Source organism: Schistocerca cancellata, chromosome 1 (genome assembly GCF_023864275.1).
Source record: "Schistocerca cancellata isolate TAMUIC-IGC-003103 chromosome 1, iqSchCanc2.1, whole genome shotgun sequence".
NCBI classification, from domain to species: domain Eukaryota; kingdom Metazoa; phylum Arthropoda; class Insecta; order Orthoptera; family Acrididae; genus Schistocerca; species Schistocerca cancellata.
In genome coordinates this window covers 1,057,170,069-1,057,186,133 of record NC_064626.1, presented here as the reverse complement: position 1 = coordinate 1,057,186,133, position 16,065 = coordinate 1,057,170,069, and the positions used below count along the sequence as shown (strand labels likewise).

The following is a 16,065-nucleotide window of genomic DNA, read 5'->3' as shown; positions in this document are numbered from 1 at the left end:
GCACTTTGAACAGTGGACGTTACATTTCAGATGTGTTACGACCCGCGGCTCTACCCTTCATTCGATCCCTGCGAAACCCTGCATTTCAACAGGATAATGCACGACCGCATGTTGCAGGTCCCGTACGGGCCTTTGTGGATACAGAAAACGTTCGACTGCTGTTCTGGCCAGCACATTCTCCAGATCTCTCACCACCTGGTCAATGGTGGCCGAGCAACTGGCTCGTCACAATACGCCAGTCACTACTTTTGATGAACTGTGGTATCGTGTGGAAGCTGCATGGGTAGCTGTACCTGTACATGCCATCCAACCTCTGTTTGACTCAATGCCAAGGCGTATCAATGCCGTTATTACGGCCAGAGGTGGTTGGTCTGGGTACTGATTTCTCAGGATCTATGCACCCAAAATCCGTGAAAATGTAATCACATGTCAGTTGTAGTATAATGTATTTGTCCAATGAATATCCGTTTATCATCTGCATTTCTTCTTGGTGTAGCAATTTTAATGGCCAGTAGTGTAGTTATTTTGCTCGTTGAAGTTGCCTAGTTAGGTAAGTGCCTGTCAACTCCACGTGTAAGCCTGTCCCTGTCTGTGGAGGTTGGTCGTGTCGCCGCGAGTGACTCCCCTGTTGGCGCAGGTCTCGACCGGCGGCCTGGGGACAGGAAGTACGAGCGGCCGGGCCGCACAGTGTCCGGCGCCATCTCGCTGGCCGTGGAGCGCGTCAACGGCCGCGGCGGCGAGCTCTGGGCGCGCGGCCACTCGCTGCACTTCGAGGTGGCCGAGACGTACGGCGAGGAGACGACCAGCATCCGGCGCACCGCCGAGCTCTGGCGCCGCAACATCACCGCCTACATCGGGCCGCAGGAGACCTGCGTGCACGAGGCGCGCATGGCCGCCGCCTTCAACCTGCCCATGGTCTCCTACGTGAGTACGGCCACTGCTGCCGCTGCTGCTGAGGCTACACCCTGTTTAAAGTATTACACTGAAGAGCCTGCCCCGCGAACACACAGAAGTGCCGCAACGCGACGTGGCAGGGACTCGAATAATGTCTGAAGTAGTGCTGGGGAGAACTGACACCACGGCACCTGCAGGGTTGTCCATAAATGTGTAATAGTGTGAGGGGGCTGGAGATCTCTTCTGAACAGCACTTTCCAAGGCATCACAGATATGCTCAATAATGTTAATGTCTGCGGAGTTAGGTGGCCAGCGAACGTGTTTAAACTCAGAAGATAATCTTTGGTTTGTGGAGCGCTCAACTGAGCAGGTTATCAGTGCCCGTACAAATTCCCAACATTTACTCAGTCCAGTTTCTCCAATTTCATGAATGATGATGAAATGATGAGGGCGGCACAAACACCGAGTCATCTCGAGGCAGGTGAAAATGCCTGACCCCGCCGGGAATCGAACCCAGGACCCAGTGCACGGGAAGCGAGAACGCGACCGCGAGACCACGAGCTGCGGACAAACTCAGATGAGTGTTCCAGGAGCCACTCTGTAGCAAATCTGGACGTGTGGTGCGCCGCATTGTTCCGCTGGAATTGTCCAAGCTCGTCAGAATCCACAATGGACATGAATGGATGCAGGTTATCATACAGGATGCTTACATACGTGTCACCTATCTGAGTCGTACCTAGACGTATCAGGGGTCCCGTATCACTCCAACTGCACAAACCCCACACCATTACAGAGTCTCTACCAGCCTGACCAGTCCCCTGCCGACATGCAGGGTCCATGGATACATGAGGTTCCCTCCATACCCGTACATGTCCATTTGAAACAAGATTTCTTCGACCAAGCAACATATTTCCAGTCATCAACAGTCTGATGTCGGTGTTGACGGGCCCAGGCGAGGTGTAAATGGTTCAAATGGCTCTGAGCACTTTGGGACTTAACTTCTGAGGTCATCAGTCCCCTAGAACTTAGAACTAGTTAAACCTAACTATCCTAAGCACATCACACACATTCATGCCCGAGGCAGGATTCGAACCTGCGACCGTAGCGGCCGCGCGGTTCCAGACTGTAGCGCCTAGAACCGCTCGGCCACTCCAGCCGGCCCGAGGTGTGAAGCTTTGTGCCGTACAGTCATCAAGGGTACACGAAAGGGCTTTCGGCGCAGAAAGCCCATATCGATGATTTTCCGTTGAATGGTTCGCAAGTTGACATTTTTTGATGACCCAGCATTGAAAGCTGTAGCAATTAACGGAAGGCTTGAACATCTGTTACGTTGAACCATTCTCTTCAGTAGTCGTTGGTTCCGTTATTGCAGGATCTTCTTTCGGCAGCTGCGATGTCGGAGATTTGATGTTTTACCGGATTCCTGATACTCACGATACATTCTTGAAACGGTCGTACGGGAAAACCCCCACTTCATCGCTACGTAGGAGATTCTGTGTCGCATCACTCGTGCGCCGACTATAACACCATGCTTAAACTCACTTAAATGTAAATAACGTGCCATTGTAGCAGCAGTAACCGATCTAAAAATTGCACTACACACTTGTCTGATACAGGCGTTGCCGACCGCAGTACCGTATCTGCCTGTTTATATATCTCTGTATTTGAATGCACTAGCCTATACCAGTTTCTCTGGTGCACCAGTGTATAGTAGTTTGTGACACGACGGCCAAATATCGCTGAGAGTTCTTTATTTTTCTGCTCATTTCTTGGCTATTTTTTGGGTAGTGAACAAGCTTGCTAACTCAGGAAGAAGATTTAAGATTATCTTTTTAAGAAACTAACGGGCCCAGGCGTACGTCCCGTCGTCTGGCTTTACCATCAGGTCAGGCACAGAAATTACAGAGGAGAGAAGGTGTCTCCGGGGCAGTGCAATTCGCAGAAGCGGTTACAGCAAGCCCCTACTCAACGCAATGTTTTGGCGGGGAATGAGGTTTTCTCCTTTCAAGGAAGCTTCCGCTAAGCCCCTCCAAGTTCACTGTGCACAGATTTAAGAGTTGGCTGTCACATCGCTGCTGAGCCACCGTGTGAAAATTCTTCGCCTTTTCCTCCAGGTGTCGCCACCGCCACCGTGCATAGCTGCCAAAAGCGCGATCAATGAGTGGACGTTGGCTAGCAGCCGACATCAACCTCTTGCGTGGTAATACGCGGTCGGTAAACCAACAATGTGAACTTTCTGCGGGGTTTTCCCTGTATTCACATAAATAAAACGAAAATCTCGTCGGTCACTGCGGCAATGACTGAGTGTCCTCACCTTCAAATAGACTTTTAGGTTTAGAGGAGAAAAAATTTGGACACTTGCAAACTGCTTGTGGCACACGTTTGTTGAGTGCCTCATTTTGCATTAGTACTACCCATTCTCTGAGCAGTTCACAGTTAGCGGGATTTGCTATGCTACTTGTGCTTCCTGGTTAATTACTCGTACATTGTTTAATGGGTCTTGGACTTGTTCGCTTTGCATTTGCGAGATGCACAGCTATGGAAAGCTTGTAGCAGTCTTCACGGATATCTGGTACCCATCCATTGTTTTAGAAGGACTTTCATGATTAACTGAGCTTCTAGTGAGCTTCGTATTTTAGTATTTTACGTGACTTCATGGTCACTGCATTGGAGCGATTTCTCAGTCAACACTGTTACATTTTAGGTACATTTCGTTGAAAATCTATTCTCTGCTTACTTCCAAGGGTGCAACAACTTGACATCATTCAAGAAAATTGTAAAAAATATCGAAGTTATACAGACGTTTCTCTTTATTAACTGATGACTAGTTCCAGACTTTTCATTCCACGTTCAGATCATTCAAACAAGTCGTACAGCAATGTCAAATTGACTGTGTGTGGCTGAGTGAGACGTGTTATTCAGAAAAGAACCGTACTGTGCTGCATGCAACAAAATATTTTACTACTTGCAGAAAGGTACAGTCGTATTATAAATTGTATGTTGCAGTCAGCCACAAACACACACATTGTTTGTGTCCAGTGTTCACACGTAACGGATTTTGTTGTATGACTTATGTGGATGATTTTAAAATGTACTGAAAAGGTCAGAAACTTGTCATTAGTTAATAAAGACAAATTTCTGCGAATCGTTGGCGGTTTCTCACCATTTAGTTCACTGTATTCTATGTCATTTTAATGTAGTGTTTCTCTAGATCACAGTAAATAACATATTAAACACAGACTTGGTTTGAATTTCAGAACGAAATTATTATCTTACAACTGACCCTAGCTGGATGCATTCCTAAGTTGTCTGCCTCACCGTGACGGTGTTCAACTGGTGGTCTCCAGTAACCGGCCGGTAGCAGACTGCTGTTGCCACAGAGATGGCGGCTGGGTGACTCAGTGTCCCTGACACAGTACCAAACACTTGTCCGCCGCTCGTGGTCTCGCGGTAGCGTTCTCGCTTCCCGAGCACGGGGTCCCGGGTTCGATTCCCGGCGGGGTCAGGGATTTTCACCTGCCTCGAGACGACTGGGTGTTTGTGTTGTCCTCATCATTTCATCATCATCCAGGAAAGTGGCGAAATTGGACTGAAAAAAGACTGGGTAATTGTACGGGCGCTGATAACCACGCAGTTGAGCGCCCCACACACCAAACATCATCATCATCATCATCACAGTACCAAACAATGTACAGCTACGGCAGGCTGCGCCATGCCTTAGCAGCACAGCGCGGAGTACAGGGCAGGCTAAAGGTTCGAGACCCGGTGACGGAGGCAGTAGCTGTGCCGTAGCGACAGCGTTGTCTTCACGCCATCGTCTGACACAGAGGTGCCTTAATAACGTAGCCCAGCTGTCCGATGAAGACTAACTGGCTCCTTTCATTCTCTGAATGTGAAAATATTTTATTTTCGCCAATCCTCATAGGGAGGAAATAAGAGAAGTCAGAGATGGTACAGAAAGGTTTTAGTCTTCATTTCTCCCGCGCTTTGTTACAGAGTAGAACGGTAGAGAAATGGCCTGAAGATTGTTCGAAGAACACTCTGCCAGGCACTTTAGTGTATATTTCAGGGTAGTCATGTAGATGTATATGTAGATGTAGAGATCACGTTTTCAGCCAGTGGTCTTGCTGCAGTGGTAACACCGGTTCCCGTCAGGTCACCGAAGTTAAGCGCTATCGGGCTGGACTAGCACTTGGATGGTTGACCATCCGTTCTGCTAAGCGCTGTTGGCAAACGGGGTGCACTCAGTCCTTGTGAGGCAAACTGAGGGGCTACTTGGCTGAGAAGTAGCGGCTCCGATCTGTTAACTGACATACGGCCGGGAGAGCAGTGTGCTGACCACATTCCCCTCCGTATTCGCAGCCAATGACGCCTGTGGGCTGAGGATGACACGGCGGCCGGTCGGAACCGTGGGACTTTCCAAGGCCTTTTCGGACGGAGTTCAGGTTTCGTTTTAGAGGTCACATTTTCAGTGGGAAGGACTTCAAAGGGTAGGTTAGGTTCATAAATTAAAAAGAGACTTAAAGACAGGAAAGTGCCCATGATAAAAGTGACATTATGAAAGTACTATGTTGCACAATGGGTGATACTAACCAGCAAGTAAGTACGAAAGAGGAAGAGAATAAAGTTGGTAAAGTGGCGGGTAATCGGAAAGTTGTTATTCTGGCAATGTCGCATTGGGTACCGTTAGTCAGTAATCCTTGCACCTGTAGCTCAGAGCGCTACGCGCCACAGTAACGTTCGTATTCTTAACATGCGCTAATGATGCCCACTGGGTTTTTCACAGAAAACAAATTATGCAATCTTTAGGGCCTTCCAGCGCAGCGAGTAGAACAGAGTGAACTCACATGTCCCGGGGACGGTGTGATTCGCTGTGTAGCGGAAATAGCATCCGACCCTATTCGCCGGTGCAGTAATTCCTAGGTACACAGCACTGCGTAGGTTTTCCTGTCCAATATCCTCCGCTTGCAGGGCCGCCTTCTGACCTTAAGGTGTGTGGGTGGATCGGAATGACTGTAGATGTATTCTATTCCACTTACCTGGTTTTCACCTTTCTTTTTTCCTGGAGAAAGCTTGTCTAGGTTTCCCTTAAACGAACGACTCTGTCCTACAAGCACTAGAGTTGTAATACAACATTAAAAGTTTTATTACCAGGTAGGGCGTTTAGTTCCATGAAACCAACTTTATTCTCTTCCTCTTTCGTACATACGTGCTGGTTAGTATTATCCATTATGCAACATAGTACTTTCATAATGTCACTTTTATTATAGGCACCTTCCTGTCTGGAAGTTTCGTTTTAACTTGACGCCAAATACCTTTTAATCTTTTGGAAAAATAAAAAATAAAAAAGACAAATTCAGAGACACAGGAATATACAGGGTGATCAAAAAGTCAGTATAAATTTGAAAACTTAATAAACCACGGAATAATGTAGATAGAGAGGTAAAACTTGACACACATGAGGTTTTATTAGAAGCAAAAAAAAGAAAGTATTGCTAGACGTGTGAAATATCTCTTGCGCACGTCGTTTGGTGATGATCGTGTGCTCAGCCGATACTTTCGTCATGCTTGGCCTCCCAGGTCCCCAGACCTCAGTCCGTGCGATTATTAGCTTTGGGGTTACCTGAAGTCGAAAGTGTATCGTGATCGACCGACATCTCTAAGGATGCTGAAAGACAACATACGACGCCAATGCCTCATCGTAACTCCGGACATGCTTTACAGTGCTGTTCACAACATTATTCCTCGACTACAGCTATTGTTGAGGAATGATGGTGGACATATTGAGCATTTCCTGTAAACAACATCATCTTTGCTTTGTCTTACTTTATTATGCTAATTATTGCTATTCTGATCAGATGAAGCTTCATCTGTCGGACATTTTTTGAACTTTTGTATTTTTTTGGTTCTAATAAAACCCCATGTCATTCCAAGCATGTGTGTCAATTTGTACCTCTCTATCTACATTATTCCGTAATTTATTCAGTTTTCAAATTTATAGTGACGTTTTGGTCACCCGGTATATACCTCACATGTAAAACTTGCTAAAGATTCATCATAGGGCAGAGACGCAAGAGCTTTAATATTAGGTACACCGAACTCATCAACTGTCAAGCGTATAAACAATTTACAGAAGCAGCCGTAGCAACAAACACAAAAATCGCCGGACACCCATTCACAAACATAGAGGAACACCTTAAGATAGTCCACCACTTTCAGAAATCACATGCAATCGATTTAATGGAGTTGCTGGAAATTTTTGTAAACTACAAACAGCAAGGAGGAAGAAGTCTCAGTGTCAAACCAATTTCTTCAAATGTTGCTCTTGCGTATAAGAACTATAGTATCTAATCCATAGCTGGCCGGTGTGGCCGTGCGGTTCTAGGTGCTTCAATCTGGAACCGCGTGACCGCTACGGTCGCAGGTTCGAATCCTGCCTCGGGCATGGATGTGTGTGATGTCCTTAGGTTAGTTAGGTTTAAGTAGTTCTAAGTTCTAGGGGACTGATGACCTCAGATGTTAAGTCCCATATTGCTCAGAGCCATTTGAACCATCTAATCCATAAATATCTCCATTCTTCACACATTCCACTCACAATATAATAATCGATAATTTAAATAGTAAATTAAGGTAAAAGTGATAAGTGATAGAATCCTTGAAGAATGGAACACCGTTGTTTGTATCCAAATTCCTTGAAACATACTGTCGTACTATATTTGTACCATATTTTGATTTCAGATAAACAAACGGTATGAATGCTAGTTTTCATGCACGATGAAGAAGGCATAGTGCCTTTAAGCACACAGACAAAAATGCTATTTTCCAAGATAAAAAATTATGATATATACTTAGCGATTTTCGAGTTATAGTAGAACGACAAAAACGCGACACAGCTTGTAACGCCGGAAATGCATATCCTCCTATTTCCATCTATTGCACTGCAATTTTTTTTCCTTATTTTGTTACCTGAAGATATAACATTTCTGTGTCTTTGTATATTGTAATTGTTTTACTATTTGTATATATATGCATTTATGTCGATTTATAATTGGTTTGTTTTGTGAATATTATTTGTATTTATACGCTGGGTCTGGCCTAGGGAAAACTATGCTATTGAAAGAATACATCGATAGGTCGTGTGGAGAACCAAAGTGTTTAGGATCTTTGGTAGTGTTAACGCTGTCGCGTGGAGCGCGGGCAGAAGGGGAGTCTGGCTGGGGTGGTGCAGTGGAGCAGGTGTGTTGTATGACGCTCCCGCGAGTAGCCGCGCTTTCGGGGTTGGGCAGCATGTAATTGCGCTCGACTTGCAATGATCGTTTCTGACACGGTGTCGCGGACGGGAAGCGTTATCTGGCACACATCAAGAGCCCGTTACGCCTGGTGACCGTGTCGAGAAGAAGGCGCGCCAACATCCAGCTTCTGCAACAGCGACGGTCGACAATGAGTGACTGTCGCCACCTCCTCGATCGACGGCTTCAAACCTTCAATCAACCAACAAGGAAGACTGGAAGCACGTAAAGTTTTAGAACTGCATGGCAGACCTCAGCTTTTAAAACTGTTGCATCACAAAATTACAGCAACTTAGCATGAACGTTTGTTGCTCATTGTCCCAATTGCATTACCAAGCAGGGTCCCTTCCTTTTCCGGAATGAACCCGGGTGTCGTTGAAATTCAAACACCAGCATCATTCCATTTCACTGCTTTAATTTCAAAGTTCAGTTAAGGTATTCATAGCTGGCTACAATATTTAGATTACACAAGCACAAATTAAGAGTGCGAGTTTTGTTACCGTATTTTAGCTTACCTGTGACTGCAGCTCAGCTTGGTACGTACTAAATTTTACTATTGTTAATTGTTCAGAATCATTTAATTCAAGTTCAAAGTTAAATCTCTTATTTCTAAATTGCATAGATTAAAGTAGCTTTTGAAATGATTGTTGAGGTAGTCCAAGACTAACCGTATTTTACTGAATTTCGATGTGCTTCAGAAAGAAAGCTCACTATTAACTTCAGTCACTAAATTAACTTTCGATTTTCCGGTTTTATTAATTCTTTTGCTAAATTAAGTCAGAGTGTAGCGAAATTTATTACTTCTGACAAACTTTCAGTTTTCACACTACACGTGTCAACCTTCAGTTGCCGCGCTTCTAGTGCTAATTAAATGTGTAATAACCTTTCTTTTTTAGTTACTATAGTAATTGTCCTTAGGACTGGCGACCGTAATTTCCCCCAAATCTCAAATATCTAATTACCGCTAGTTAATTGTTAACGTAACGGCCACAGATTTACTTTCTTTATTAACTTTACCCCTTTTCAAAATTAATTTCCACCAGTTTCATTAGCATTTTTCCTTTCATTTAGATGTAACCCTTTCCTCCCTCTTTACCGACAAATTAACTTTGGTGACTATTGCTTTTCCCAAATTTCCATTAGGTACACGCAGTTTAATGTTTCACTGTCATTAAGGTCGATAAGTGAGGGGGAGGTTACAAGCTATAATATAAAATACCGATGTAACTATTTCCACTTGATGATGAGAATAAATTCTCAAAACGCATTGTGCTATGCATAAAAAATGTAACTGGTGCAATGTTTGTTATTTAAATCAAACAATTTCAATCAGTTAAAATATTAACACAGAATAAGAATCACTGATCCTTTTCTATTACAAAACTAATTGAGTCACAGTGCTGTTGGTGCAGTGATATGTGGTGGGCAGCCTAAAGCTTTCTCTGACGCCCAGATGTATTTGTAGCCTTTGCCACTCTCTCAAACACAGGTGTAGTTGACGATGTCGACAATACTTTGTAGTGGCTAAATCCTATCAACCATTTCGCATCTGTGGAGTTAAAATACTGAGCAGTTCCACCAATTTCATCATCGAAACTTTGGTACACTTGAGAAGGGCATTCACGTTGGAAAGCGTGTCTATGGTCGGGCTCATATGTTTCATGTTTCTTTTTCGAGTTGCGCTGATTTATGAAAATTTATTTGGTAATTGCTCCTATTTATAGAAATCTTTTAATTTTTTATTTGACTGTCTTGATCGCAGTTTGAAGATAAATATAAATAAATTTAAAAATATGTACATCAATTATCCATCTCCAAACTATCATTTTATGTCAAACTAGCTAATTATCCAGCGTTTCCCGTCTGTGTACTTACTCCTATCTTCATTTTTGTATCCCCTCCTTACCCTCTGTCTCTGCCCCTCTCCTTCTTCGCCCTCTCTCTGCGCATCTCCTTCACCCCCTCTCTCTCTCTCTCTCTCTGTCAATCTGTTCTTTCCCCTTCTCTTCATCTCCTCCTCGCTCCTCTCTCTGCCTGTCTCTTCCTCGCCCTGCCTCTGCTTGTCTCCTTTTCTTTCTTTTCTGTGTCCATATTTTCCTTTCGCTTCTCTCTGTCCATTTCGCCATTTCCTTCTCGCTCTCCGTCTCGTCCAACATGTACATCTACATCTACGTGATTACTCTGCTTTAACAATAAAGTGTCTGGCAGCGGGTTCAGTGAACTACCTTGAAGCTGTCTCTCTACCGTTCCACTCTCGAACGGCGAGCGGGAAAAACGAGCACTTAAATTTTTCTGTGTGAGCCCTGGTTTCTCTTATTTTAAACCGTTTGTAAACTGTTCGCGTCCCGCTGTGGTTAAAGTATACCGCGAATGGCAAAATGTCACTGTCTACAACCGGCGCCGAGGCAACTGTGGTGCAGAAAGGGCCGTAGATGGCAGGAGTGAGCAACGCCCGAGAGGATGTGTGCTGGCGATTAGACGTGCAACTGTTGAGCAACTAACCGCCCAGAGGAACCAAGGGGCTACCAACAGTGTGTGCTCAACAGCATTCAGCGAACGTTGCTGTGTACGAGCCTCCGCAGCAGGCGTCTGGTTATGCACCCATGTTGACTGCTGTTAGTCGAGAAGAAAGACTGAAAATCTCACGCCAGTATCGCAATTGGATGTCCGCTGACTGGCGACAGATGGGCTTTTCCGATGAATCACTTGCATTCTGCATCTGCTGTTGGCAGGTAGGGGGTGAGAAACCTGAAAGACACCCTGTAACAGTCATCGTAAGGATTCTGGCCGGACCGGCTGATGTGGCCGAGCCGTTCTGGGCGCTTCAGTCTGGAACCGCACGACCGCTACGGTCGCAGGTGCGAATCCTCCATCGGGCATGAATGTGTGTGATGTCCCTAGGTTAGTTAGGTTTAAGTAGTTCCAAGTTCTAGGGGACTGATGACCTCAGATGTTAAGTCCCATAGTGCTCAGAGCCATTTGATTCTGGCCGGAGGAGGGAGTTTTATGGTCTGGGGAATGTTTTTGCGGCATTCCTTGAGGGATTTTGTCATACTGGAATGCGCGATGGATAGACACAGGTACGCATCTATGCTTGGGCACTACGTCCACCCCTACATGCAGTTTGTTTTTTATCCTCGGCACGACGGTATCTGCTAGCAGGACAACTGCTCGTAGTGTACATGCGTAGTTCGAAGAGCACCAGGACGAGTTCACCGTATTCCATTGGCCACCAAACTAAGAGGATCAAAATCCAATCGAGAATCTGTGGGACCAACTGGATAGGGCTGTTTGCACCACGGATCCTCAACCGAAAAACCTAGGGCAGCTGGCAACGGCACTGTAGTCGGCATGGCACCACATCCATGTCTGTACCTCCCAGAACCTCACTAACTCCCTTCCTGCACGTCGCATCGGGGCGCGCAGTAAAAGGTGTTTTTTCAGGCTTTTGAGCAGGCGGCCACATTAATGCGACTAGACAATGCAAGATAAGCGTCAGAAGAAGTAAAGCAAGGATATCGTCAATGAAATCAAACGATGCAGAGAGAATTAGATTAAAAAAAAGGAGTAGATCAGTGTTGATATTTTTTCGCAGCAAAATAACTGATGATGGATGAAGTAGAGATGTTATAAAATGCCGACTGGCTGCAGCGAGGAAATTTTTTGAAAAAGAGGAATTTGTTAACATCGAGTATAAATGTGTTAGGAACTTTTCTCTGAAGGTAATTATCTGCAATATAGCCTTGTACGGAAGTCAAATGTGAATGATAAGGAGTTCAGAGAAGTGAAAATAGAAGCTTTTCAAATGTGGTGAATAGGAGGATGCTGAAGATTAGATGGGTTGATAGAATAACTAAGGTCAAAGCACTGAATCGAACTGGGCAGAAAAGAAATTTATTATACAATTTGAGTAAAAGTAGATATTGTAGGGAGAGATCAACAGACAAATACAGTAAGCCAATTCAAACGGTTATAGGCTCAAATACTCATATGGAGTTAAATAGCATAGCAAGCTGCATCAAATCTGATTTCGGACTGAATACCACAACAACAACGATGTCATATTCACCATTTAGGTAATTTTTTTAAAATGTGCCACTGATTACTGTTTCTAGGAAGTCTAATATCTGTACTTGTGTGTGTGTGAATTCCTATGGGAGCAAACTGCTGAGGTCATCGGTCACTAGACTTTCACACTACTTAAACTAACTTATACTATGAACAACACACACACCCATGCCCGAGGGAGGATTCGAACCTCTGGCGGGAGGGGCCGCGCAATCAGTGACATGGCGCCTCTAACCGCGCGGCCACTTCGTGCGGCGATCTGTAACTGGTGTTCCTATATTTTCCCTCTATCCACCGAAGTGGCTGCTTTCGGTAGAACCGTTTTGTTACCGGGTATGTCGCTTCAGTTTTCACCTAACGCATGGAAAGCTCTGATTCCGAGTAGCGAGCTCCAATTATGCTTATCATGTCGTATGACACTGGACGAATCTTTCGTACACTGTAGAGGTATTTTAAAGTAAGTGCCTGGAGTTAGAGGGGATAACGATCGATAAGCTTAACTGCCATAACAATTAATTTCTTAGACAACAGAAATTTTCGATCTTCGTGACAGCTGTTATGCACACAATCAGAGCTATTTCCGTGCTTTGAAACACCAGTGTATATGAGTTCTGGTCTCTGTGGTTGGAGAGATATTCGTTCATAATGTAATCATCCTGGTCTGCATAGTCAAAGTCTAGATCTGATACTAGTTGTGGTTCTAACATATTGATCTGGTAAACTTTGTGCAAGAAAAAGCTATTAATAGAGGGACCAGTTTTCGTATATTTGACATGAGTAGGAGAATGATTTTAGCTGAGCCAGTAAATGGTTTCTGATGTTAGCCTCTCCAGCTATTATTGTCACTGTACTATCGAGTCATTCTGCACGAGTGACATACGGGCTACATGATAATACACTTGCTGGCGCTGAAAGCTATTACGTCCGAAATGCAATGGTTTATCCTATAAACTTATATATGCGCTTGGAGTGTTGCAATTAATCCCATTTCAGAACGTCACCCTGTGTTCCACATCCAGCACGGGTTGATATACTTTGATGCCGAAAACGCGCCACCAGTTAACTACGGTACTGGTCGATGAATTTCATAAAGGTACTTCCGAAACGTGATGTGAGAAATGGGAAGAGAGTGTGGACGGCGGTGAGACGCATATGGAAGGAGGGCGTGAGAGAATTGACATAGGGGGACTGACAGTGACGGAGTGTTTGTTATATTGGCGTAGTTGAGAGTAATTACTTCCCGAGAGCCACGGAGACTACGCGCTCTGTATCGAATCGATGCTCGTTCGCCGCTGTACATCCATCATGGCGACTGAGTTAAGCTGTACATTCAAAGGACTTAGAGCGTCCTCATTAATTCTTCAAATTGGACTTAATACAAGAGGGCAGGTCTTGATATATTGTGTTCATGGCAGAATTCCAGTACAGAATTCTGGCGCCTTTTTTACTTCCTTTCCTCCCTAACAGACCAGCATCACTTCTCATTCTCTGCACATACAGTCGTCGAAAAGATGGCTCTGCCTGTTTCTTAAAGTATTGCCTGTTGTCCAGATGTTAATTGCCACCTCATTGATAAGATCATAATACTGTAACCGAACTCTGATAATATTTAGGATGATTATCATCAAAATTATCAGTAACCTGTAAGTTGTTTTGGGCAAATCGTCCGTACACATGTGTGCAGCTTCTGTTAGTAGAATTTGCTATACAGTGATTTAAGTTGACGAGTATGAAAACATTTCTCGGGTGCCATTTATTGTTGCGTATGCCCTATTGGAAGTGACGTCATATTCTAGAGATGGCAACGAAGAATACTTGGTACGGCCAAACTACGAGAAAAAGAAGATCTGTCTTACAAGACGTTCCTTTTAACTTGAGACAACTAAATATCTCGAAAGCGACGCATAGTACGATAATAATGTTCTAGGTTAAAAGTTAATATTAGGAAGGGGACATGTGTCTGCGCTACAGCTTGCCACCTTCTAACCACCCCTCCTGCATGGGCTGGCTGAACTTAGTATTTTCGAAGGGAAACACACCATTTTATTGCATATTCGGATTCTACGCCAAAAATATTTACCGTTTAATCAAGTGATCGTTTCCCATTCGTGGTAGGTGGCGCTTTAATCGACAAATATCAAGATTGCCTGTTTATGCAATTAAGAACCAACGCATTTACGATGTAAATGTAAACCTTTGAGTTTGAGTTCTAATGGCTGATATTGATGTTCAGATGTTACTTGAGTATTGCAGACATCAGAGTTCAGGAAAAAATCTGGAAAATGAGCTACTTTTGTGGTAACGCAGTTTTCTTTACCCTACTGGATCGATTGTGGAGAGTCCCCAAACCAACGGAATACTTGATTTCGGTGGCCGCCCTTGAACCCAGCTATCAGGATGATTGATGTCGGCGGGTGTTTCCATCCCCCCTCCGTAGCTCTCGCACGTCTACCGGCGAAATACAAGCTGCAACCATTGTAATAATGTAAAATTTTCTTGAAGTGATAGTGACAGGAATATGCCATGGATACTCACTGAAATCAAGCACCCCAACGGTGAGGGGCAAGGCAAGTCACCGTTATCAGACATGCCGTTGAGCACAGAAAACAATTATATCCAAGTCGTCGTTCCAGGACCTCGAAAATCGTAGTTTCTAACCGGGCATTGAAACGGCCAGGCACATTGTACTGTATGATAAAATTTGTAGCACTAAAGTAAATTTATAACACAAATATCAACCGTTACAACACTGAGCTTTGTATTTACATCGTAAACGAAATCTATAATCAAATGCGTCGGTTCGTAATTGCAGAAATATGCAGGCTAGATATTTATCGATTGCAGCGCCATCTTCCACGAATGGAAAACATCCGTTTGAGTAAATCATACGTATCGTTGGCGTAGAATCCGAATATCCAGTAAAAATGGGGGTCCCATTTGAAAATAAAAAGTTGACGCAGCCCACTCAGGAGAGGTGGTTATGAGGTGAACATTTGTAAACCCAGACAGAAGTCCCCTTAACTTTTCACCTAGAACTTTTTTTTCGTACGGTGCGTCGTTTATGATATATTTAGTTGTCTCAAGTTAAAACATACACCCTGTATACTCACTGGTCCAGAAGCACTTAACTTCCACGCTAGAACACACTTTTTGCAAAGTTTCATAGAACGTCAATCGTGGATAGCACACAGGAAGACAGAGTGCTAGCATATCACCTGAAATGATCCATATGCCCTTTATTAGCATTGATTTGTGCCTGCGTCAAGGTACCATCGCATCGAATGCAGGATGCCCTCATGCATGAACGAATGCTTCTTCCAACTGAGGTGCCCTTGTCCTAATAGGCTTCACCCACTCGCAAATAGCCGATTTAAGCGACTCAAATCAATAGGTTCACGCGTTTCAGAGCTTCTTCTCAATACAAATGTTGAGTGATACGGCCATTCCACATACTAATACGTACGTAAAATAAATTTATACCAATTTCGCTTTCGATGCAATGCTATTTCGTTACACCAGAGACTACGTCCATGTTAAACACCGTGGCATATTTTTGTATCCTGTTCCCCGTGTTTCCCTTGATTAATGTACGATGAAGAGTTGTAGAGAAATTTCATTTGAGTGAAACCAAAAGGAGAAATTATAAGTACTAAATAACTTTCTTATGCGGAAAATAGCAATAAAATCACAGAAAAAATTACAATATTCTTTTACGTATATAATAGCAGAATGGCAAAGTACTCCCTGCGTCTAAAGTATTCCCGGCCGTTGTCTAAGTACTGGTAAAAGCGGGAATCTGTCTAAAAACATTCGG

General features: G+C 44.1%; 1 protein-coding gene across 1 annotated transcript in view; it reads left to right on the top strand.

The window, feature by feature from the left end:
• LOC126162937 (guanylate cyclase 32E) overlaps positions 1–16,065 on the top strand; it is a 935,168-nt gene that overhangs the window by 260,158 nt on the left and 658,945 nt on the right. Inside the window, exon 3 of the mRNA XM_049919769.1 lies at positions 638–924. Within this exon, the coding sequence (XP_049775726.1) occupies positions 638–924 (287 nt within the window). The remainder of the gene's footprint in view (positions 1–637; positions 925–16,065) is intronic.